This window comes from Chelonia mydas, chromosome 10 (genome assembly GCF_015237465.2).
Source record: "Chelonia mydas isolate rCheMyd1 chromosome 10, rCheMyd1.pri.v2, whole genome shotgun sequence".
Lineage (NCBI taxonomy): Eukaryota > Metazoa > Chordata > Testudines > Cheloniidae > Chelonia > Chelonia mydas.
In genome coordinates, this window is record NC_051250.2 from 75,628,737 (window position 1) to 75,653,692 (window position 24,956).

General features: G+C 42.6%; 1 protein-coding gene across 2 annotated transcripts in view; it reads right to left on the minus strand.

Moving 5' to 3' along the window:
* ADAMTS17 (ADAM metallopeptidase with thrombospondin type 1 motif 17) overlaps positions 1-24,956 on the minus strand; it is a 252,091-nt gene that overhangs the window by 164,032 nt on the left and 63,103 nt on the right. For both annotated transcript variants that reach the window (XM_037911106.2, XM_037911107.2), the window contains exon 8: positions 976-1,081. In XM_037911106.2, the coding sequence (XP_037767034.1) occupies positions 976-1,081 (106 nt within the window). The remainder of the gene's footprint in view (positions 1-975; positions 1,082-24,956) is intronic.

Sequence of the window (24,956 nt, forward strand, 5' to 3'; positions counted from 1 at the left end):
AAAAGTTAACACGGAAAGGTGTAACCACCACCTGGACTGAAACACACCTGAACTTTGATGGAAATTTGGATCTGGATGTGAACCTCACAGCTGACTCTCCTGTTGGAACCAATCAAAACTAGATCTGAATACTCCTATATTTTGGAAAAGTGTGGATCTAGATCTGCATTTGGCTGGGCCCAACTCTACTTTTCATACATATCTTCCGCCCTACATCTCAACATGTTATACGAAGACTATTCTATAGGAGTAAACCTGGACCTTGTTAAAAATGCTACAAGGGACTATCAGCATCACGAGGCAGAGCGCTCGAGAACACAGTCTGGGAAGTCCTGAGTCCTATTCCCAGATCCGTCCTTGGACACAACAGCCAACGTTTTCAAAACTAGGCTCTTGGATGCCTACCTTTAAGTCCATATTTAGGCACCTAAGTAAGTGGACTGAGGAACTGCTGGCTGCTTAGCAACCTTGAAAAGTCAGACTATTGTTTAGGTGCCTAAATATGCACCTGGAAGCCTAACTTTAGACACCCATTTTTCAAAGTCTTACCCTATGTATATAAGGGATAAATTCTGCTCTCAGTTACACCAATATAAATATGGAGCAATTCCACTGATTTTAAAGTCCACAGAGTTACTATGGAGTTACACAAGTGTAAATGAGAACAGAATTGGTCCCTAAAAATCATCCATCATCTCAACTAATGAGGTTTCTTTCTACTATTTGCATTAAATATGGTTTTTAAGTATGTGTGAAGAGTCAAACAATAAAGATCTCTCTGCACTGAAATGGCTTCTCAAGAAAGCATCCTAAAAATTAACCAGTTCATCAATTTATCGGCTCCTGAGATGAACTGGAGTTAGGAGATCATAACAGTCACACCAAACCAGTAATTTCATCTGTGAGCGTTTAAATCAAGGCAACAACATAAATATGGCATCTGTAAATGGCGGAAACTTAAGAGTCAACTCTTACTTGTGCCCAAGTTCGTGTGCAATGGTAAATGCCAGATTGAGACCATTGTCTTCAGCAAGGACACACTTTCTCTTGGCACTGCATACACCTCCCAGGTAAGCGATCCCTGCAAAAAAGGCACAGAGAACATTCCCATCAGTGCTGGCAAAATGTCTCACACATTCAAAACCCAGAGAAGTCAGCCAGCCATAAAGCAGTAAAACATCGATGCGGTACTGGAGAATAGTACAGCAATTTGTTCACAAACTCATCTGATGATCTTCTTCAGCATCCTCGTTCAGAGTGAAACCTTCCAGCCTATTTTTTTATCACATAGAAACCATTCCAAGTAGGCACGCTCCCCCTTGCTGGAAAATATATTTAATCATTAGCAGAGACTCAGAAGCCCAGGTGAGCTCCTCGATAGAACCTGTCGCAACTGGCAGGGCACTGCTAGGTGTCCTCAACAGGCTTTTAAGTGGAATTTTCGGTTCACCTACAGTATCCTGTTAGAGAAACATAATTAAACAATACAACCAGAGCTACTTAGAAAGATCTTAACCATTCCCTTTGTTGCCCATTCATTCTCATGCTTACTGATGGGGTCAGAGTCAGGAAAGCTGGCACACTATATACAATGAAGAACAAAGTTAATGGAGGTGGCAAAAATCTTCTAATGATCTGGTGGAATTTAGGACTTGATCCTACAAATGCTTACTCACAGGAGAACTCTCACTAGCTTCTATGGGGCTGCTTGCATGAGTGAGGGTTTATAGGACTGGGTCTCAGCAGTGGTTGTAGGGCATTTTTCACCTCTCTGCAATGTGAACTCCCAGTTAGAGCAATGGGATTTTTGTAGAAAGACTGAGGGCTACAGTGGACCATGGCCCTGTGTGGTCAAAACTTTCCCTTGGCTACCGCTGCTGAACAAGCAAATCTGAAATCCAATAGAAACATTCCAAGTGTTTGCATGCAAAGCAGAATTTCACAAATAACATGCAGCTAACTAAATGCTGAGGATCAAATTTCCACTTTAATTAGGATCTTGCACAATGCAAGGAAAAAGGGGAAGTGCACAGACCTTCAGTAATTGCATTTTAATTTTTTCAAGGCTTAGATTTTTTTTTAAACTAGGAGACAAGGGATCTATTTACTTGCAGTTAAGTGCTGCTCCCACACAGAGGTGGCTTGGGGTTCAGCTGCCTTTAATAATTAGAGTAAAACAATGACAGCAGCTGTGCTATAGAAGCAGGACCATATTTTTCCTCAGATCATCAAAGCACACCGTGTCTTAGTTTATGGGGACAGAAATTGTGTAGAACTTTATGATTACGTTTGGAAGGTGTCCCTTCCTATTTTGTATGAGTTTTGACAAGTAATATCGCTATTTATGTGCAAGGGGGTTTTGGATGGAATGGTGAGGTGGGTAACTGACTTAAATGTTTGCATTATTAGTGGGAATGGGGGAGGGAGAACTTATTCAAAATGTGCTGAGTGTAGACCAAGAGATTTCTAGCAGATGCAAAAATAAAATCAGAATAAATTCCTATTTTATTCTTCAAGTATCAGAGGGGTAGCCGTGTTAGTCTGGATCTGTAAAAGCGGCAGAGAGTCCTGTGGCACCTTACAGACTAACAGACGTATTGGAACATGAGCTTTCGTGGGTGTATACCCACTTCGTCGGATGCACGTAGTAGAAATTTCCAGAGGTAGGTATAAAAATGCAAGCAAGAATCAGACTAGGGATAATGAGGTTAGTTCAATCAGGGAGGAGGAGGCCCTCTTCTAGCAGATTCTTGTTGATCAATGGCTATAGGACTAGATTCTGGAATCTCTTCTCACATAGATTTCAGAGTAACAGCCGTGTTAGTCTGTATTTGCAAAAAGAAAAGGAGTACTTGTGGCACCTTAGAGACTAACCAATTTATTTGAGCATAAGCTTTCGTGAGCTACAGCTCACTTCATCGGATGCATACTGTGGAAACTGCAGAAGACATTATATACACAGAGACCATGAAACAATACCTCCTCCCACCCCACTCTCCTGCTGGTAATAGCTTATCTAAAGTGATCACTCTCCTTACAATGTGTATGATAATCAAGTTGGGCCATTTCCAGCACAAATCCAGGTTTTCTCACCCCCCCCCCCCCGCCCCACACACGAGTTTTCCAATAACTGAAAAGTTGGAAATTGCACTATGCCCAAAGGTTGGTAAATCAAGGCTCTGGCAGACCAAGGAAGGACCAGAAATTGCCGTGCCAGTAGCCCCCTTTTTGTACCAGCATGGTCACTTATCATACCGGTCCACTGCCAAAGATAGCAGGTAGGATTTCAAAAGGCTCTCATCCTAAAGGCAGTTACTCGGGAATTATGCTAAATAAGGGCTCTGACTCAATGAAGAATTACCATATTGCATCTCTTATAAATCAGCTAAAACTTAATACAGCGGAGTGGGGAAAGCTCAAAGCATCACCCTGGGGCAGAGCTCAAATAGTCAGTTGGAGTTACAAAGTTTAACTATCTAGTGTCAAATCCTGACCCCACTGAACTCAATGGCAAAACTCCCACTCATGTCAATGGGCACAGGATTCCACCCCTAGGCTTTATGAATCTGATCTGAAGTCAGTGGAAAGACTTACTGACTTCAGTGGATTTTGGATCAGGCCTCGTTATCTACAGTGAGAACTAAGAAAATATGTAAGGACACCAAAGAGGAGATTTGATCTTTTACTGGGGTGATAAGATAAATAGAATTAAAGGGCGAGTATGACAATCACCACAACAGCATAGAGGGATGAAGGGTCACCACAGAAAGGATTCTATAAGCTGGCAAGTGGCAAAGAGTCCCTAGAACTTCACGTGAGTTTGCGCAATACCCTTAATGACCAGGATGCTTTTAAAGATAGAGTCAGTAAGAACAGTTTAGGAAGCATACTTCCTCTTAGCCAGCATACAACTCCTATTACCAGGAACTGCTGTGATGGAATGATATGGCATGACGGAAGCCACACAGACTATTCCGTTCCACTCCTGAGAGGTCTTGTCACTGTCCTGCATGGAATAATACTAGAATATAAACTGACAGCTGGATGATACAGTGCTCGCGGCAATCAGCTGAAATCAAGATACTATAATAAGAAATTTATAAAAAGATGTGGGATGAAATTCAGCTCTTGCTGTAAGCGGATTCTACTCTACTGAAATACACCATTGCTGAATCTGGCCCAGGGTTTTGAGAACATTTCAACAAGTGCAAGTACAGTTGAGAGTGAAATGATCAAAGTAATGGAGTTACTTAAAAGCCAGGCAATGTTTCGTTCAGATCACTAATCCTGAATCTTCCCCATTAATCTCCCAATTATCCATCCTGAGCAGAAAAATGTCTCCTCAAATTAGCCAAGTCTTTAAGATAGCATATACCATAACTCCATGGAACAGCTGTTGCATGAGAATATCACGTCTACACCTCAATGGTCAGACACACAAGCAAGTTTAGATAGTTTTAAATTATTTTTGCTTTACATTCTGATATCACTTAAATTTCACAATGAGGGGCTCATTGAGAGCGCTGCTCTAGGATGGAGTGGGGCAATATTTCCATATTTCAGCGGTTCTCAAACTTCATTGCACCGTGATCCCCTTCTGACAACAAAAATTACTACATGACCCCAGGAGCGGGGACCAAAGCCTGAGCCAGCTCGAGCTCCACTGCCCCGAACTGGGGGGCCAAACCGAAGTCCAAGGGCTTCAGCCCCAGATGGTGGGGCTCAGTCTTCAGCTTCAGCCCTGGGCCCCAGCAAGTCTAACACCAGCGCTGGCAACCCCATTAAAACAGGGTCACCATCCACTTTGGGGTCCTGACCCACAGTTTGAGAACCCCTGCCATATTTGGATGAGGTGGGCTGGTAGAAAAAGCTATAGTTTTTGGCAATAAGTTAGAGAGGATAAATCTCAGTTAAAAAGCTGAACACAATGTAGAGGCCTCAAATGGCAATCCTCCACGAGGCTGGAAGGCTGCTCAGCAATTCTAACCGCCACTGGAAGTGATCGGCAACAGCACTGTAATGTGCTAAAGGCCTCATTACTAGATGGTGGAAAACTAGAGAATTGCCAGTGATTAAGGATACGTAAACACAGATGGCCGAGAGAATAATATGATTCACGTAAAGAGATTAAGTGTTCCCAGTATCCACACGGATTCTATTCGGCCACTATATAATATTGGCAATGACCAACATTCCAAAACTGGGGTGACCTACAGCTACTTCATTATTATTATTATTATTAATTATGGTTATCACAGTAGTGCCTAGGGACCCACCAAGTTCAGAGTCCTATTGAGGTAGGCACTGTACAAACAAAGTAGCAGACAGCAGAAAATTTGACACCTAAAAAATCCATATGAATCTTAAATAAAAGTTTTGGCTTTCAGAGGCTCGGAGCACCTGCAGATTCCAGAGTCTTTCTGGAGCATCAATATTAGAGCTGTTGGAAAAAATTAAAATTTTTAAAAACGTTGACTCAAAAATTGATTGTAAAAAACACTGAGTAGCTCTATTACCTCGAAATTTAGGAGCATAACTTTAGGTACCCTAGTTTGATAATTTTGACCAATATATTTGAATTCTTAGAATCATAGAATATCAGGGTTGGAAGGGACCTCAGGAGGCCATCTAGTCCAACCCCCTGCTCAAAGCAGGACCAATCCCCAATTTTTGCCTCAGATCCCTAAATGGCCCCCTCAAGGATTGAACTCACAAGCCTGGGTTTAGCAGGCCAATGCTCAAACCACTGAGCTATCCCTCCCCCTAATTCAAACTCTTAGTTCAGAATGTAAGTAGTGATGCTATATTGATCCATAAATGAATACAAGAGTTCTTTATTCCATAAACGTATCTGATCCAGTATTTCTACCACACGCCATATCGGCTCTATATTATTAACACTGGGTAGAGAAACATTGGACCTAATGGATTTATAATCACAACTGAGGTACAGACTTGTGTGGCTGGATTCTGTACAATGTAGGTTCTCTCTTGCAGTGGATGAATGCTTATCTTGTTTGACTTTTTATAACTAAAAAATATCATGAGGAAAAAATGTTTGATTAAGCCCCTAACAGTCAGAGTCTTATTTGAGCCTCTTGAGTCTCCAAAATTAGACTGGAAACATCATGTATTCAGGCTCACTCATGAAATTCCTGGCATGCTGAGGCTAGCCAGGGTGGGAATACTAGGAGAAGGGCTTCCCATCATTTGGCAAAGTCTGCTTCTGGCCCTGGCTGGAAGCCAAAAGTGTGTGAAAATGAAAAAAACGGGGGGATAAGTGAGCTGAACTTTTTCAAAGCTCATACTGTTCCGAGGCAAGTGTGGAGATAAGCTCTGGATGGGAAGAGGGATGGAGCATTCTTACGCCGTCCAAACCAGCTCACTCACCCCAACAGCCACGACCACTTCATTTTTAATAACAAAAATGCTGAAACAGGAGCATCAATACAAAAGGGAGAGTAAAGCCAGTGCTATTTTGAAGCGTTTGATTTTTTTTTCATTCTTCCCCTGAGGAAACTGCATAAAATTATAGTATGTAACTTCTGAACTTGGGTTTGAACATATGATGTTATCTAGATTTCAACAGAAAACCACACACAACTGTGTAAACTCTGGTTTATCCAAAAAGTTGTCACATGTAAACAGTTTGCAGCTGTTGGCCTTGTTGCCAACTAATGAGACCTTTTCTAGAAGTGTTTCCAAGGGGAACGATTACTTTCCTTCTACCAGCTCAATTAGGTAGTTAGGACATGACATAATTGCCAAGGTGATAGCTAGCAAGAGCTGGAGGATGTAAACTTCTGAGGCATTTACCCCCAATTAATCCTAGAATGATATATACTGGCCTTACTGCTGACAACTGAGGAATGACTAATCAGCTCTCCCAGCAAGCGAATTGCCCAGGTACTCCTTCTGCTTTTAACTTTGCAACTTCTGATTTACAACTACTCTTTCTGTTTCTTAACATCCTAGTCTGCTCGTCCCCTCCTGACACAGCACGCCTGCTTTACAAAAACCTGGGTTATTCTTTGCATGTTTTCAATGCATTTGCTGCTGGTGGAAGGTGGTAGGCTGAAAGCCCCTAAAGCAGTGGCTCTCAACCTTTCCAAGCTACTGTACCCCTTTCAGGAGTCTGATTTGTCTTGCGTACCCCCAAGTTTCACCTCACTTAAGAACTGCTTGCTTACAAAATCAGACATAAAAATACAAAAGTGTCACAGTACACTGTTACTGAAGAATTGTTGAGGTTCTCATTTTTATCATATAATTATAAATCAATCTGAATATAAATATTGTATTTACAGTGCACAGTATATAGAGAAATATAAACAAGTCCATTGTCTGTATGAAATTTTAGTGTTGTACTGACTTCGCTTTTTATGTAGCCCGTTGTAAAACTAGGCAAATATCTAGATGAGTCGATGCACCCACTGGAAGACCTCTGTGTACCCCTGGTTGAGAATCACTGTCCTAAAGCATGAATCACTGGTTAGTCTGAGAACGGGGTAAGCCTTCGCAAAGCATTAGTGTGGGAGGTGCACACATGCTTAAATACGGAGCAATCGGTTTTTACCCCTCCATTCCCTGCAATTGCTATTACTTACATGTGGTTATTCTACACATCCTCCCAACTCTCTTCTCTTCATGCAGCTCCCAGACTGTCAAGAGTAGGCTTTTTTGCAGCCTCTGTCTATTCTATTCTTCCCTCTACCTAAAGGTCCTGGACAGGGAGATCAGAGGCATGGTTCATTGCAATGGACTGTTCCTCTGTTCAGTGATCTGCTCTGCATGTAAAAGTGCAATTAGGTCATTCATCAGGAGTAGCTCTCACTGATTGCAAGATTTAATAATAAATAACAACAGTAATTCGCTCTTCCATAGAGCCTTATGCACAAGGGTTTCCACACACTTTACAAACAAAATTAACGAAGCAAGCCTTTCAGAAATTGCCTCCGAGATAGGCAAATAAACATCTACTAATTTGACAGCTGAAAAAGGGAAGGTACAGAGAAGCTAGCTGACAAAGCTGAGCTGGAAACAGAACCGAGATCTGCCCTGAAAACCCGCATCAGTGGATAATGCTTCCTCAAAATTTAGAAGTATTATAACAGGACCTGAATCAGGGAAAAGAGCACCCACTCAGGCTCCACTCCAATGTGTACAGCACCAAGCGCCAAAGTACGGCATGAGCAGTGGCAGTGCAATTTCAACCATCACTACCGCACCAGTGAGCCCAAGCCTTGGTTGGGAGGGACCATACAGAAGGGGAAAGGGGCAAGTTCTCTCCTCATTTAAGGAGGATGTGTTAAGTTCAAGCCAGTGGTGCAGTTTTAGCAGCACACATTAATTTGGCTTAGTTCTGGTCAGTCATTTAGATGTCAATTTCTGTTATTCTTGCAGTAACAACATGGTTTCCATTACAGTTTAACATTCGCATGAGGAAACTGTTTTCCTTAGCAACAATTTTCATTGTCACTGGGGTTAATGAAAACCACACTGGAAACAATACAGTCATTATGAACCAGAAGAAGAGAAATTACAATGCAAGTTTCCAATGCACAGGAGACGGCTGCGGTTGGGCAGGAAGAAATATTCACGCCAAACGCCCTACACAGAGAAGTTACAACGTTCTGAAAGTAGCAAAAACTATTCAATCATCTTTTTAAAAACAGAGATGTCTCATATAATGGAACATGCAAGCGATTGTCAGAGCAAGCAGTCAGGAACAGCCGCTTCCAAATAGTCTCCTACATAAATACACATTTACCCTTAAAGGGAATGTAGGCCATGAAATAAGCAACTTTTCATAGTGACTGGCAATGGATCTGCACTGCAGATCTGCAGCCTGCACTGGCAATGGATCTATCAGTTTTCTTCTGTTTGTATTTCATTTCAGGACACAGCAGATAGCCCCACTGTCTGTCCCAGTCCCTCCAAGAGGTACCAACCTGCCACCCCCACAGTAGTTGTAAGGCTGCGGTACTGTAAGTACAACCCTTTCTTGGAGGTGGTAGAGGAAGGGGCATTTGGGGAAGTATTTAGTAGAGCTGGTTGGGGATTTTTCAACAGAACTTTTATTTCCTGGATAATGCTGATTTGTTGATTCTGAAACTTTTGGTGGAAATGTATCTGTTTTGATAAACTTTGCAGGTCCAAGGCAGAAAAGAGAAAGACCTGCCCCCAGAGTAGCCAACAGCCTGGTTGTTAGGGCACTTGGGATGCAGAAAACTCAGGTTCAACTTCCTGCTCCAAAATCAGCCAAGAATTTCAACCTGGGTCTCGAACATCCTGATTTGGAGCAGGAACGTGAACCTGGTTCTCCCACATGCCCTGACCACTGTCTCTTGAAACATTTTGAAAGGTCTCAGCTTTGTTTCAGAATGAAAACAGATTTTTCAAAACCCTTGACCATTTTGCAAAACAGAATTTATGTTTTCCAGCCAGTCCTAGTACTCAAAACTCCATGACTAGCCTTCAATGAGCTATTAGTGCTGCTCTACAAGTTAAATCTTGGGCCCCGGACATGTCTGAACATTACCGTAGAAGGGAGACCATCTCAATCACTAGGAACACATTGTAGAGGAAAGCCCTATTAAGCTTTGTATAGTCCACTCCTTCAGCTCTGCGGCAGAGGTCGGTTTGGGTCTCATTTTGAAGCCTGACCTGAACCAGACTTGATCACAGCCAATTCAAACCCGACATGAGCCCGAGAACGCTGAGTTGTTTTCATACCTGACCGGAACCCAGCCTTGGTAGTCAGGTCCCGTTTGGTTTGGATCGTCTTGCAAGGGTCCAGAGTAGTCGGCATGCTCAGTGATGAGAGACTACCGGACCTGAACTGAGCCCAAATGTGTAACAATTACACCCAACTCGACACTTGGAGTCGGGTCCCGCGGGGCGGGGGGGGGGGGTGCGAAGACCTGCTCTATGGCACCCTATTTTTCAGAATACTACAGAGCACTTTATACGCACAGATCTCAAAGTGGTGTTCAAATATTGACTTACCTCTTCCTTGTGAGGTAGACAAATACTATTACACCCATTTTATAGATGAGTCCTATGATCATTGTGCCTTGGTTTACCTACAAAATCCTACAACGAGTCGGTGATACAGTTGGGAACAAAACCCAGGGAACTCTCTATCCACTGCTGTATCTAACTAGCTTCTTATAAAGATGCCCATCACCATAGCATCTGAGTGCCGATTCCTTCTAACCACTAGGTAACCTGCCACATCCCAAAAGTCAATGTGATCTTTACAGAAGCCTTGCTCCTCCTCTAAAAGTCAGTGCAATCTCCAGAACTTCACCCCACTTCACCGGCATTCAGCGTACTCTCTAGAGCTAAACAACTTCCTGGTGGACTGAATGTTGTCACGTGGTTCCCAATAAACTCATCTTCCTTCTAACTCGGAAAACACTGTCACTTCCAGTAAATACAACTGCTGTCACAAACCTGTAAACCCAGCAAGGAAAATAAATGGTTTCCTTTAAAAAGGAAATGTGGTTACTTTTTGAATCCTGTGATTTTCATTACACATAACCTTAGAAGCTTAAGTAAAGAAGCTCTCCCTGACATCCACAGTGATAATAGCTATGGGTAAAAAGCAGATGTTTCTAGAGCTGATAGCATGATACCCCTCAGAACGCAGTGTTCTAAGAGAAAACTGCCTTGAAAGGAAATAAACTTTATTTAATAGCTAAGAGTACAGAAAGATATCTACAGACTGAAACATCCACAGCTGTCAGGAAGTTGGGTCTAGTGGTTAAAGCCCTGGATAATGTATATATCACAAGATCTGGGTTCTAATCAGGAGAGCTAGATTCAGACATGCTGTGTAACCCTGGGCAATGACTATATGGACTCTGCAGACATAAGCATCGTGAGGCTTGATTCAGCCATGTTTGTAAAACACTGTGATCCTTGTAAGGAAAGCAGGATAGTGCAAACTATGAAAGGTTATTGGTATGCTTTGCTGCCACCCCTTTCTTTTCCCTAATTACCCCCCATTATACTCCAGTTAATCTAGTTCTTGGAGCCTGCCCCCCACCTCCCAGTTCAAATCTACTGCTTTTGTTTACTGACTCCCTGCCCTGCTAGGTTTTGCCCTCTGCTCCCTCCTATGCTTCCATAAGACTTTCAAAACGCAGAGACAGTTTACCTGCTTGTTCATGGACATGCTCACCTACAAACATACCCCAAAACATCAAAAGCATCTGATTCTGATCTCACTTGCACTAGCTTTACACCTGTGCAAATCAACCGACTTCAGTGAGTCCCTCACGATTTACACAGGTATGTCACGGGCATTCTAAAGGAGCATGGAACCCAAGACTCTCTCCTGACCGCTAGGACAAGCGTTCTTCACCATGGGTAGCATAAAACGGAAGACAAAGAGCCAGAGTCTACTGTTGTATACCCAGAGCAACACCACGGCAGTCAGTGGAGTCACTCAAGGTTTACACTGGTATAGCTAGACCGTAATCTGACCCCCCTGAGCTAAGACACCAGTTTTAGGCCTTTTTCTTCTCCACTGTCTCTTCTGCATCTGCCCTTAGAATCCCTTCACAATTCTCCTTATCATACACCAGCCTTCCTCACCCCCAAGGTCTTGTGTTACAGCCATGTCCCCTAACAGAGAGAACTAGATGAGGATAGAGAAGTCAGAACTGACTCTTACGTGGAAGAAGGAGTCTCTGAAGCAATACAGAGAGCCCGAGCTTTTCAACTGGTTGGTGGTGGGTAAGTCATGTTAAGGTACCATTTCCACTGAAGAAAGGACAGTAGGGCAGATGTCCCAAAGTTCCTAACTTTTCTAACTAGCATGGGCCAATCTCTAACTGAAACCCACCAGCGCTGCACCTACAGAACAGTGCATTATTCAGAACATCGCCTCAACCGTACAGCATTGGTTACCGACAACATTCTACATTGTTTGTGAGAACACAAGGCCATGGGAAAAAATATTCACCAAGCTGGCGAATGGGATCTATGGGGGTGGGGTGGGGAGAATCCTTCCCTGAAAAGTAATTCCAGGAAAGCTTACAGGTTCAGTAAGCCATACTCCTGGGGATAAAACGTGGGATCTAAGAGCTCAGCAAAAAAAGACCAACACCAATGCCCCATTTGTTTGACATCTCCTCTTTGTTCACCAGGACATCCACCATCCCATTAAAGGTATTCCTTAGCTCTGCAGACCACTGCCTCCCTTGACGACAGCCAGTTAATAAATCCACTCAATCTGGCATGACAGTATGAGTCCCTCAATTACAGAATTACCCAGAACACAGGAAGCAGGGTATCCGGAATGTTTACTCAACTTTGATGTGCTAATCGCCACATTCCAAAACAACCCTTCCCCTCTTACATCCCAGAGAGATGGGAGCCCAAGGTGCTGCTGAGAGCAGATCTCAAGCAGAAGATAAATACAGCTCTGCTTTGCATTTCAGTTATTATTGCTACATTTAAAGCTTTGGACATTTAAGGGGCAACAGGTCAAATCAAGCTAAGATTTCCATACTTGGATGCCTAAAGCTAGGCAGCTAAATCCATATTCTGCCATGTGAGAAAGGGGCCTGGTCTTCAGGAGTGCTGGAGCACCCCCATTTTGCAATAAAGCCATACACCTGCACTAATTAATATGCAAACTTTACTGTCTCTGGCTCCAATCTCATTAGAATAAGAGAGCAAATAAGAAAAGGGCAATAAGAATTGGCAATGAACTGAGGAATCCAGATAATAGATCCAGGTATTTAGCTACCTCTATGTGGTAATTAAAGTTTGCATGCTCTCAATACTCTCACAAACAAAATGATGTTTCCTTCCCTGATGATTTACAGCCTAAGTAAGACAAGACACATGACACCAGTTGCACCATGATAAATGAGGAGGATAGGAAGGGAAGAGTATTTGAAAGGACAAGTACATAGGAGAGAAGAGGTTGATTAGTGGATGAGGACAAAGAGTGCTCTAGGTATACAGGGAATCTTGGTAGAAGGCATAATGGAAATAGGAGACGTAGTGAACAGTAAAGCAAAAGGATTGGCAAGAGAGCAGATAGTGACGGGGCACGATGTGATTGGAAGGGAAGAGGCTTTAGTAACAGGATTTTGGACCGACTTGATGGAAGGAATTAGAGTATTCTCAGCGGACAAGGGGTCGGCAACAGCGACAGTGAGGAAAGGATAAGTTAAAGAGAGAAATGACAGAATTTAGCAACGGATGGGCTATAGGGAAGGAGGGGAAAAGAGGCCACGAAGATGCAGAGATTGGGTTTTGGGAAGAGTGTAGCTGTAAGGCTGAATCAGGCCTGCACGGCACCAAAATCCTCTATGCTTTTCTCACAAGACTGAGACCCAACTGGCAGACATCTTGGGAGATCTACTGCTCTTGAAAGATTTTGGGAGCATCCAAACATGAACTGAAAAACATAGGCCCTTCCAGTTTTGGAACGGATTCTGAATCAGAATCCCAACCCTACCTTGAAATGTAACAGGTTTCATATTTGAGGAGCTGGTGTTGGTCCAACCTTGTTATGTGCACTCAGAGTGGGTTACAATCATTAAGCAATTATCCTTCTCATTTGAGATGTGCAGGCATGATCTCCATGTTACAAGTGGGAAAACTGAGGGAGAGGATAAGTGACTTACCCAAGATAAAAGGAGGAGTCAGGATCAGCATGAGGATTCCTGACTACAAGGCCCATCCGCTAGCCACTAGACCACATACCACTTTTTGTTACTTAGTCAGCAGAACCTTCTTGCTACAAGTATTGTCAATAGAGACTATATTCTCCGTTGTTTCGCCTTAACTCTACACTCTGCTGAGAAGAGGAAAAACAACCTCTGGCACTTCCAAAAGCTGCTGCTTTGCAAACTGCTCTGGGTTCCAAAATCAGCTTGGAGACTATTTTCCTTTTGCTCTGTAAGATGAGCTCAGTGGCTTCCACTTTCCAATTTGTCAGCTTTTCCTTGCAATTTGTCAAGACCATCTGTATCAATAATGTGCCCTGGTTGGAGGAAATGAGGGGGAGCGAGGAAGGGGGTCGAATCAGAGACTTTTTACAAAACTGCTCATCAAAAGAGTGTTGTGGAATTCACCAGTACGAATCCTGGAGGCTTCAATCCCCTAATATTCCCTTCCAAAATGAAGGGCCAAGATCAGACTTGGCAATAAATCAAAAAAAAAAAAAAAAAAAAATCTAGCGATTCTGTACCAAACAGCATCTGCTTTAGTGGCAACATCATTGGGATGCAGCATTCAGTTCCAGTTGTCTTTTTATCCAATAATTGCAAGCTGTAAGAAATTGTGAGGACAGGTGCAAAGGATAAATCAATAGGGCCTTTTAAAAAAGCTTTGCCACTGAACCACAGAACTAAAATATCCACTTTCCAGGGAGCTGCTGAAATGCATAAGCAATGGTGCTTGCTGCAATCACATAAAACAATACACAACTAGATTATTAGCAATAGCATTTTAGTATCTACAGAGCTCTTCAATTTAAAGGTCAAGCTGTAGAAGTTTCTGAACAGATGTTCTAGCACTTGTGCTATATTGACAATAGGCACACTCCTGTATCTCTTGGTTAAACCGTTCTCATGTTCTTAAGGCATAAGAACAACAAAGCAAAGCAGTTATGCTCCTGTCAGAAACTGTACAGATCAATTCTTTTAGGAGCTGTTTATGTCTGAAGTGAACTTTATTTTTAGACATCGTACGCATGTCAAGCCACCCTCTGGGCAAAACAGGAGTAGCTCAGGTGACTAGCAGAGATGCTCCAGCTCAACAGGATGATTCATAATGATCAATCTTTGAATGGATGTTGTTCCAAATTGGTTCTGTGATACTTCTCAATTACATTTCCTACATCCCAACTTACAAACTCAATTACGCTCCTAGCTTCGACTTGTCAAGGTGCCAAGTCACACACACACTGGCAAACTTATTTGGCAATTCTTGGTTTAGCGCCTCTGTGCTAAGCGCTGACCTAGCCTAGCAGCTTGTCTGATCTGGGAAAACCAACTGACTAAGGGCTCTACCCTCCTAGGGCCAGCAGGCATGGTGCTTACTACCAGAAGTAGTTCCATTAAATCAGACCTTGGGTTGCTAAATGCACACGATGCAACAGAATTAAGGGGGAATGCGGATTTCCAAAATGGTAGCCATGGGAAAATAAATAAACGCTTGCTGCAAATTCCACTTATGGCATCAATAGAGAGACCACTGAAGAATGAGTAAGAAAATGAGGACATTCTTCTGCACATGTGGAGGATCTGTAACATGACGATCTTGAGGATATTCTTTCCACACAGCAGTCTTGGAAGGCGAAATGAGGTTTCCTGTGTTGCGTGCCAACTAGCCTTCTCTTTGTAAAATAATACACTAGATGCAGGGATCTCCCAACTGAGTTTTAATCATTAGACTGTGTTGTTGAGCTCGGTTGTTACACTGGCTTAAATGAACACGTACAAGGCTTGTGCCGGGAACCAACTCAGCCTCAGCTGGCCCCAGTATCAGGAGAGGAGGAAAGGTGGCTTCGTGCCACTTTTCTGTGTCCCGCCCGGCTGCTCCAAGTGTGAGCTCACTGCAGCTGAAGACTATGCCCTCAAGGATCAGTCACCAGCAGATATTCACACCTGTCTAAGGCAGTGAGGGAAAGGCAGGGGCCTTCTTGTCCCTCTACACAGGCTCCCTGCATCACCAGTCAGAACACAGTGTGGAGACCGGCTCCATAGGCAGCTACTTCCCTCCTGTGTAGGGACCGGGCAAGCAAAGGTGGGGAAGGAGTGTATGCAGAGTCGCCTTCACCCCCCGCCCCCAAGCCAGCACAGCTAAGTTGGCACAAAGTGGGAGATACACTGCACTGCGACAAGGGCTGGCACAGCCTGCTGCCCCGGGAACAAGGGGAAAGCAGGTAGCAAATCATGATACTTCGAGTCTGAATTCAGTCCCTGTTCTGCTCCTTGGGCAGCGCACCCATGCAGATTGCAAGGCTAGACTGGCACCTTCGGAGTTTGCTTGTTCCTTTCTAAGTCGCAACCTTCTTTGCCTCCACTAGGAGTTTCACCGGAGTAAGGACAAACTCAAGGATTTATGGACACTCTCCCGATCGCATTTATAACAAACTAGGACAGGGAGAGTGAGAGCAGGGCACAAGCAATGATGCCGGTGTTTGGCTCAAAGGAAACAAAGAGTTTTCGTTACATGAGACAGCTTCTAATTTTCAAGGGAGAAAAATAATAAAGGGCTAGATTTTACAACCCTTCCATTAGTGAACAGGTAGGCAAGTACGTCCATAGGTTTCAATGACACACAGCACTGCTCACCAACTGGATAGAGGGAGGCACTGTCTAGTCACAGAAGCATTAAATATAAGCCAAGACTATGCCCAACTCTTCCAAGCGGTGAGGAGGATGTTTGAATAGATCTATCTAAAAATAAAGACCCCTTAGGCTTCCACTGAGGATTAGTATAGCACATCTATCATTTGGGAATGGCCCCAGCAAAGGGCAATTACACTGCATTCCTTCTCATTTGTAACTTTGGGGCACCTGCTTTGGTCTGTGTATCGCACAATCTCCTTCAAGTTGAATCCGTTTCCTTCAACAAGGCATGACCCACTTCTCTTTCAAATCCCTCCCAAGACTCACTGCTTCCACCATGTCCGCAAGAAGGGAGGCTACAGTAAAACAATAAGAATAAGAGAAAACCCCACTAACTCTAAGGTATACGCGTCTGGGTTTCCCCAGTGGATCACTTCTTATTGTAGACTCTGATCCCTTAGGGCAGGGAATATTTTTACTTTGTGCTCTGTACGGAACTGACGTAAATAAAATAATAGTAATGAACAATCGTGACTATTACATAAAAGGGGATACTGCATCTTTTCCACTGGAGAACAAGACCAGTGGTTCTCAACCAGGGGTATGCGTATCCCTGGGGGTACACAAAGGTCTTCCAGGGGGTACATCAACTCATCTAAATATTTGCCTAGGTTTACAACAGGCTACATAAAAAGCACTAGCGAAATCAGTACAAACTAAAATTTCATACAGACAATGACTTGTTTACACTGCTCTATCTACTATACACTGAAATGTAAGTACAATATTTGTATTCCAATCGATTTATTTTAGAATGATATGGTAAAAATGAGAACGTCCGCAACTTTTCAGTCGTAGTCAGCTGTGAACCTTTTGTATTTTTATGTCTGATTTTGTAAGCAAGTAGTTTTTAAGTGAGGTTCAACTTGGGGCATACGCAAGACAAATCAGACTCCTGAAAGGGGTACAGTACTCTGGAAAGGTTGAGAGCCACTGAACTAGACAATTGGTAGAGAAATTTTCAATAGGATATTCACCTCATGTATTAGCCGTCTAGCTCTCTAACCATTTAAAAACAAAATGCAGGCTTCATATAACCTTATACTTAAAAATCAGATAGAAAATTTCTCAAGAGCCAGTACGAACGTTCTCTTCTCATAAAAAAAAACGGAGTCTCACGAGCTCCATCTCAAACTGCTGTAAAAGAAAACACAGATTTGAACAACTACTGACATAATTGCTATTATTGAAAGCATTGGAAAGAGTTCCTGGTGCCTCTCAGACACAAGTCAAGACACAGTCCCAGCCCTGAGGCTTTTATAAACAATCTGTTTAGACTGTAGATAAGAGAGCAAGTGAGGCTCAAAAAACCAAAGTTTCTGCCACATTCCCTAGGGTACAGCACCTGTAACTATCACCAGAGGAAATCCATTAACAAGATACCTTACAGAATGCTAATATGACACGTTCACTCACACATGCACCCACTACTATTTGATGCTTCTGCATTAAAAGCAGCACAGATCCAGTTTTTAAGCCTGTCCGATTGCACACGTACCAGCATATACGTGAACAGAAAAGGAAAGTGCCTTTCCTACTCACATACACTTAAGTATAGAACTCTTTCGGGAAGCGCAGAGGCATCTATGCATCCCAGTCCAAAACCATGTCCTGGATCTGTTTTTTGTTTAGCAGAGCTCCCCTCTATCAATGAGCCCCATGTAAGTGACTAGCCACCTGAGGGATAGCAGCATCTTTCTGATTTGCAGATTAAACAGCTGCAAATTCATGATAGGCAGATGGGGTTTGGTTTTTTTTGCACAGGTTTGCTAAGCTGCCCAGTTGCAGTGGCCTGTGTTGGATCCCATGTGATGAAATGCCTAGCATTTCCCCAACAAATCCACCGGATTAATGGCAACATAAACAGCTTCTCGGCATACACAAAAAAATATGCTGAATGCGTATTACACCCGATCTGATTGTGCCAGTCACCATACTCGCTACAGTCCTGATCCAAATCCCATGGAAATCAATGGATGTCTTTCCACTGACTTCAGTGGGCTTTGGAAAACGCCCATTAACTGTCCATTGCCTCATGATCTTTCATTACTTCTTTTATCTAGATCCTGTCTCCACAAGGCTGGAGTCTGCCAGGGCTCTTCTCATTCAGATTTTAGACCAAAATGCGGCCATCCAGAGTTGTGGGTTCTCATCATCTCTGAAATCTGGCCGCTTTCCCAGATGTAGAAATACGGATTTAGGTATCCAAACTTGAAAACGTTGGCCCTTGTTTCTTACTCCCATCTATCAAACCAGAGCGACAATGAGAAGAGATTCTGAATGAATATTTCAGAACCAGCCGAAAGACACCACCATTGAAATGAATTGTATTGAATTGCACACACACCAACTCCTGTATCCATTATTCCTGATGGGTCTGCTGATAATGACATGATAGGCCATAGCGAGAAAACTCCAATGCGGATTTTGTATAACACACTAGTTGAGTGTTGTGGGTCTTACTCTAATGGCTGGTCCACATCAAGGATAAGACCTATTACAGCTACCGCAAATCATGGAGAAACGTGCTTTTGATGGTGAAAGTCCTGAGATCCATTCCTGTTAACAACCCTGGGTGGTAGTTCATTACAGTCATACATCCCAAAGTTTAGTGCTATTTGGATCAGATATTGTGTTTCCCTCCCTTTACACAATGGCACAGCAGATAGGGAACAGGACTCCGACTCAGGAGAGTCTGAATCTGTCACTGACCTGATGTGTGATCTTGGGCAAATCACCTCCCCTCTCTGTACCTCTCCTTCCTCTCTTTGGGCTGTCTTGTCTATTAGTCTTTGGGGTGTCTTCTTTGGCAGTCTTGTCTATTTAGACTGAAAGCTCTTCATGGCAGGAACCATCTCTTACTATGTGTTTGAACAGCTCCTATCATGATGGGGCTCTCATCTCATCTGGTGACTCTAGTCACGACCAAAATACGAATATGAATGATGCTATTACACTGATGGATGTTTAAGGACATTCATAGTATTATTTAAAAAAGTTTTTATGTTTCTGAACTTAACTAGCCCAAAGAAGCATTCAGCACTTCCAACAACACTGCACAATTCAGGCTTTATAAGAATACCAGATACCTCCCAGGAAGCGTGAACCCTCACAACTTCTCAAGCACTGATGGCCCAAAGCTACCTTTGCAGAACTCAAGACACCACTTGGGATCCTGATGAACTGAGCTCCACTGACATAAATCAAAAATATTACAGCCCACATGAGCCAAAATAAATGATAAAAATGATCACCGTCTGATCCTCCAAATACCACTTACTCCCCTGGCACCACCTACCCAAGGACTCAACCTAGGAAATCTGTCCACTGTGTGAAGAGAAAGACAGCAAAGCAATCAGGAATAGATACAGTTTCGACACCTGCTGCAAGCACATGGTTCTCTCTCACAGGGGTTTAAACTGAGCACAGGATTGTGGAAATGTCCCCCTCTTCCAAGGCCTCATGGTTGGTTGGTTTGTTTTAAAGTCAGTCACCCAGACAAGAAAATCCCATAGAATTAACCATAAGTGCAATCAGAGGTGTGCCCCTGCATCACAGTGCTTCCCTGATGGTACCAACTGCAGCCGTTTGATACTAACTAGACACACAAATTTAGGACCCAGTTCTGCAAGATACTGAGAGCTCTGAGATAGTCCCCTCAAAGGATCAGCTCCCATTCATCCGTTTCAAACAGGTATTACCAGAGTTGCTGAGAAAGTGCAAACGTGCAAGAGGATTGTGCTGAGTGCTGCATTTCTGCGTTCTGCTCTGGAGAGGGAAATGGGGAGGTGCTAAGTGAGAGAGCGAACCATGTGCAGAGACTAGATGGGGCAGAATGAAGAATTCCAGAGAAAAAGGAAGACAGCACCAGAGCAGAGAGGAGAGGCTGAAATGTTATTAGTTATTGGACTTAGGGGGTGGGAAGGCAATTTATCCTCTTTGAAAGGAAAAGACACAGCTGTCCCTCTCCTGTAAGCTCCCAGCCTTGAATACTGTACATGGATTACTTGAAAACAGCAGACTACATCTGATCAAGGATACATATTATGTGGAACCTGATTCTGAGCTGACTTGCATCCGTGTGAATCATGAATGGCTCCTATGAAGACAATGGATTGGCACCACTGTTAAACCACAGTAAGAAAGAACAGAATTACACTCGTTGTCTTCAAACGACCCAGCTGGCTATTTCTTGACTGCATTCTCCATTTGATGTTGAGTGAGGTGCTTACCCAAACAACACTGACTTGGCCCCAAACATAAACAGAACACTGCACACAGCTCTATTCTTCTAAAGAAGAAAGACTGCAACTTCATGAAACCAGCAGCCCAGAGCAAATGTTCACAACAGGCAGGCTTATTCCAGTGCTCACAGTTCCAACATATTGACTGACTTCAAATAGTCCTAGACAACCTGTCTAGTTTATGGGTCCTTAAACCCATATTCAGGAAAGCATTTCTATTAAGGACAACACTTAAGCACCGTACTGAATACGGCTGGACGTAAATGTGTGCTCATGTGCTCTGCTGAACCAGGGCCTTAGACCTCACAGACTTGTGACTTTCAACTTCTTTGTGGATTCTAGTGAAAATACAAGAACAGCTTTCGACTTGACTGCAAAACATTCATGGCACATAAAAGCATTACCCCCAGCACCAATTGCTTAGCTGAATGCCATGTATATCTGGCCAAAAGAACTCTAAAACGCTATTTCACAGGTGGGATGTAGGAATTAAAGTTTCTCAAGTTCCTTGATGATGTAAAGTGCTTTGTAAGCATCCAATGAAGTCAGCTGTAGCTCACGAAAGCTCATGCTCAAATAAATTGGTTAGTCTCTAAGTTGCCACAAGTACTCCTTTTCTTTTTGCGGATACAGACTAACACGGCTGCTACTCTGAAAACAATACTTTGAAGATTTTTCACACAAAACATGTTCATGAGAACAGACCCATGCCGGATATTAAGAAGCACACAAAACCATGCAATTACTGCCTCTCAAAAAGTTCTCAGAGACCAGCAATAGTGAAAGGATAATATCAGATATGAGGAACATATAATGGATTAGCATCCTGTTTAAATGTAAATGCTAAAGAAAATCTAACTTCCAGCTCTTAGCTTTCCTGTCACATCAGAAAAACAATGGTTGATTGTAGTTTTCACAGCAGATCTTTAACCTAAAAGTGAACATATGGGTCTGTATGGTTTTTCCACATGGACCGGGACCAAAAAAAAAAAGAAAAAGCCATTATTTTAAGTAGCTGCAACATAATACCTGTTTACTACCCTGCTAATTTTACTGTATGCACCAGGGCTCGGTGGATTACATTACTAAAACAGTTGCTCAGCAGAATGTTAACATGTACACAGCAGTCTAATTATGGGCACAGGGAGACTTAGTGCAAACAGATCCGTCAAAGTGGCTGAACAAAACTATATGACACCAACGGGGCAACCGCACAAAGCCAACAAGTGTTTTGAACCTGCTGACTGCTCATGACCACAAACTAAAGTACAAACACAAGGCTAATTCCAAGCTAAGCAAAACACAAAGGTCTTTAGTATTTCTGAAACCGCACTGAAAGAAAAAGTAAGGAGAAAGACAGCTGATGGGTTGAGGGGGTTTTGCTTTCTTTAAAAATCAACACACGTCTATTATCCTATTGTAAAGTTAAAAGACTAGCTAACCTGCTTCAGAGCAAGAGCTACACCTCATAAGGCTGTGAACCTGAAATAAGACAAGTGGAGAAAGACTCCTGCACCCACACTGACAGATCTTGGGAGTCTAATTCAAAGTGGTGAATCTAATAGGTGGTGAATCTAATTTCCTGGAATTTCTTAGATATCTTAGCTCTCTCTATTATATGTATATAAGCTGCATTCACAGATATCAATGTTGGTCCAGATCACAAAATCAAAAATAAATGTAAAAAAAGACAAAACTGTTCATAGCCTTAGCCCTCCAACCTAAGGTGTTATCCCACTCATGAACCCCAGCAAACACCGAATTATACCTGCTGTGAAGCAACCATTTTTTGAAAAGTTTGTCCTTACAATTCTATTGAAAGAGCTGGAATAGAATATGCCATACTTGCTCATAGCTGAATCACCTCTGCAAGAAGCCAAATTTACAAATGAAATGGATGAGTTTTGCTTAAAAGCTGATGGGAAACCATCGCTCTCTGACCATGGCTAATGCACAGTGCTATGGGGAAGGTGAGGAAAAAATCAGAATACACCGAATGATGCAATACTGTACCACCCAACTTATTTCTTCCTGATCCTGTCTGGTGATCACATTATACTCGGAATCATGGCGTTTGGAAGCGGTTTAAAGTTCCTTAACTTGTAACGGTGACAAAGCCATGGACTGTAGTACCCTTCATATTAAAAGCCAGTTCAATAGGTTAACAAACGAGGGAGAGATTTTCAAAGACAGAGAATACAGTTAGGCACCCAACTCCCATTGCAAGTCAATGGGGTGCCTTTGAAATTCTCCCGCCCACACTAAGATATAAGCCTTTCAAATGTGATCATATCATATGTATTATACCAAAGGTTAAAAAATAAAGATCAGTTTACTCCAGTTCTGGGCTTCTTTTCCTGGGCAGCTTTCCCCACCAACCTATATCAGGTGTATAATAATCCTTTTTTCTTTTTCTTGTCATGCTAACCTATTTTTCCTGGTATATCACTGATGAAGTCTCATCTCTCCTTTACTTTAACCTTAATCTCAAAAACGCATTTACCTTGGCAGCTACAAGACAAAACAAATGTACAAGTACAATTTGCAACTGTACTTCATTTCCTTCCGTTACTATTACATATCATGTGTGCAACTTGAAATGCTTCTATTTGTTTATCCAGTGGAGCAAGTGTTAAGATGAATGCAATCACAGAACCATACCTTATTACACTGCTACATACAGATGTTTTTACACAGCTTGGGTTTTGTTTTTTTTAAAGCTACAGGGCATATAAAACAACAGAAGATACCTGAAATGTTTTCAAGCCAGCAAAGGATAAAGACATCAAAAAGCAGTCAGCTGGATAAGAACCATGCATGTCTGACATGAGAGGAAAAAAACTCAGATGATTTTCAAATATAAATGCATTGTTCTTCTTAAACAGCAAATGATGCCTTCAGCTTATGGCTGATTGACAGGGTGAACCATGAAAATAAAGATGCACATAAAGACGAGGGGTGGGAAGGGACAGACATAAGACTTTGACCTGCTGGGGAATTGAATCATTAACCTGTTGAACTGAAGAACCTGTTTTGTGAGATCTGCGCTGCATTATGCGGGGACTAAGAGGACATTACTAATCAGCAGTTCATGTCACTCAAGAAAGCTTTTCTATTTCTTACCAACATAAAGTGAAACAATATTTAGATTTTTTTTTAAATCAGGTATTATTTCTATTGGGAAGGCAGGGTCTCTAATGGAAGTCAGGATATCAGAGTTCTACTCCTAGCTCTGTCACTGACCTGCAGCATCCCCTTGGGCAAATCACTTCACCTCTACATGCCTCGTTTTTCTCTTCTACCCTTTGTCTTGTCTATTTCAATTGTAAGCTCTTCAAGGCAGGGAACCCTCTTTTACTCTGTCTGTACAGAGCATAGCAGAAAGGGGCCAGGATCTCATTTGGGGCCTCTATGGTCTTTTATACTGCTGACAAATGTTGGATTATTTATGAAGCACTGACAGTGTGCGTGGAACTGTACAAAATGAACACATCCCTGTTTTCAAAGGCTAACAACACAAAAGAGGAACAGTGCAGACAGGACACACTAGGAAATCCAGAGGAAGGCATAGCCTTTTAGTTTTTAAATGTTATTAATTTACTTCTTAGGAGCATCCCAGAAGGGAGCAAACCTTAAGGAAGGAAATTAATGAGGGTAGAGCCACAAGGGGTTGGTGAATTCCATCCATAGCAGGCAGCATTTAAAAAGCACCAGTCTCCGTGACCAATGACCAATCTCCGTGAACATGGAAATTGACTTTGGAGACAAATGGCATAAAATGATACAAAACACCAAAACATAGATAAAAGTCTGTAGTTATAATCCATTCCCTGGAATGCTCTGCCTTCAGGCCTAATGTACTGAAGTTATTCTGCTCACATCTGCCTCAAAGACTTCTCAGCTTCACACATACAGTAGCTGGGAGTGATTCCAGAGCTCTTCCTGACATTTGTTTGGCATGATGTGCTAGCTGGACATCAATTAGGCCCTGCCTTCAGCTTGTCTGACTGCATATGCAACTGACGGCTTTCAGAGATAAACAGCAGGTTTCTATATATTGTGATGAAATGGAATGCAGCCGTCAGTGAAGTCATGGTGCTTAGGCAATGTTCTAGAAGTCAGCTCTAATCAAAATATTAATCCATTCAGGGAACTATCCTGGAGCCAAAACTAAAATTCACAAATTCTAACTGTCCGGCAGGTGAATCCAAAGTACACTGTACAAGTTCAAATCCAACTGCCTGTTCCAGGAAAGAAAAAGAACCCTGGGAGACGAGCACATATACTTCACCTTACACCTCCAACTGCCTGCCTGACTGGGTTTACA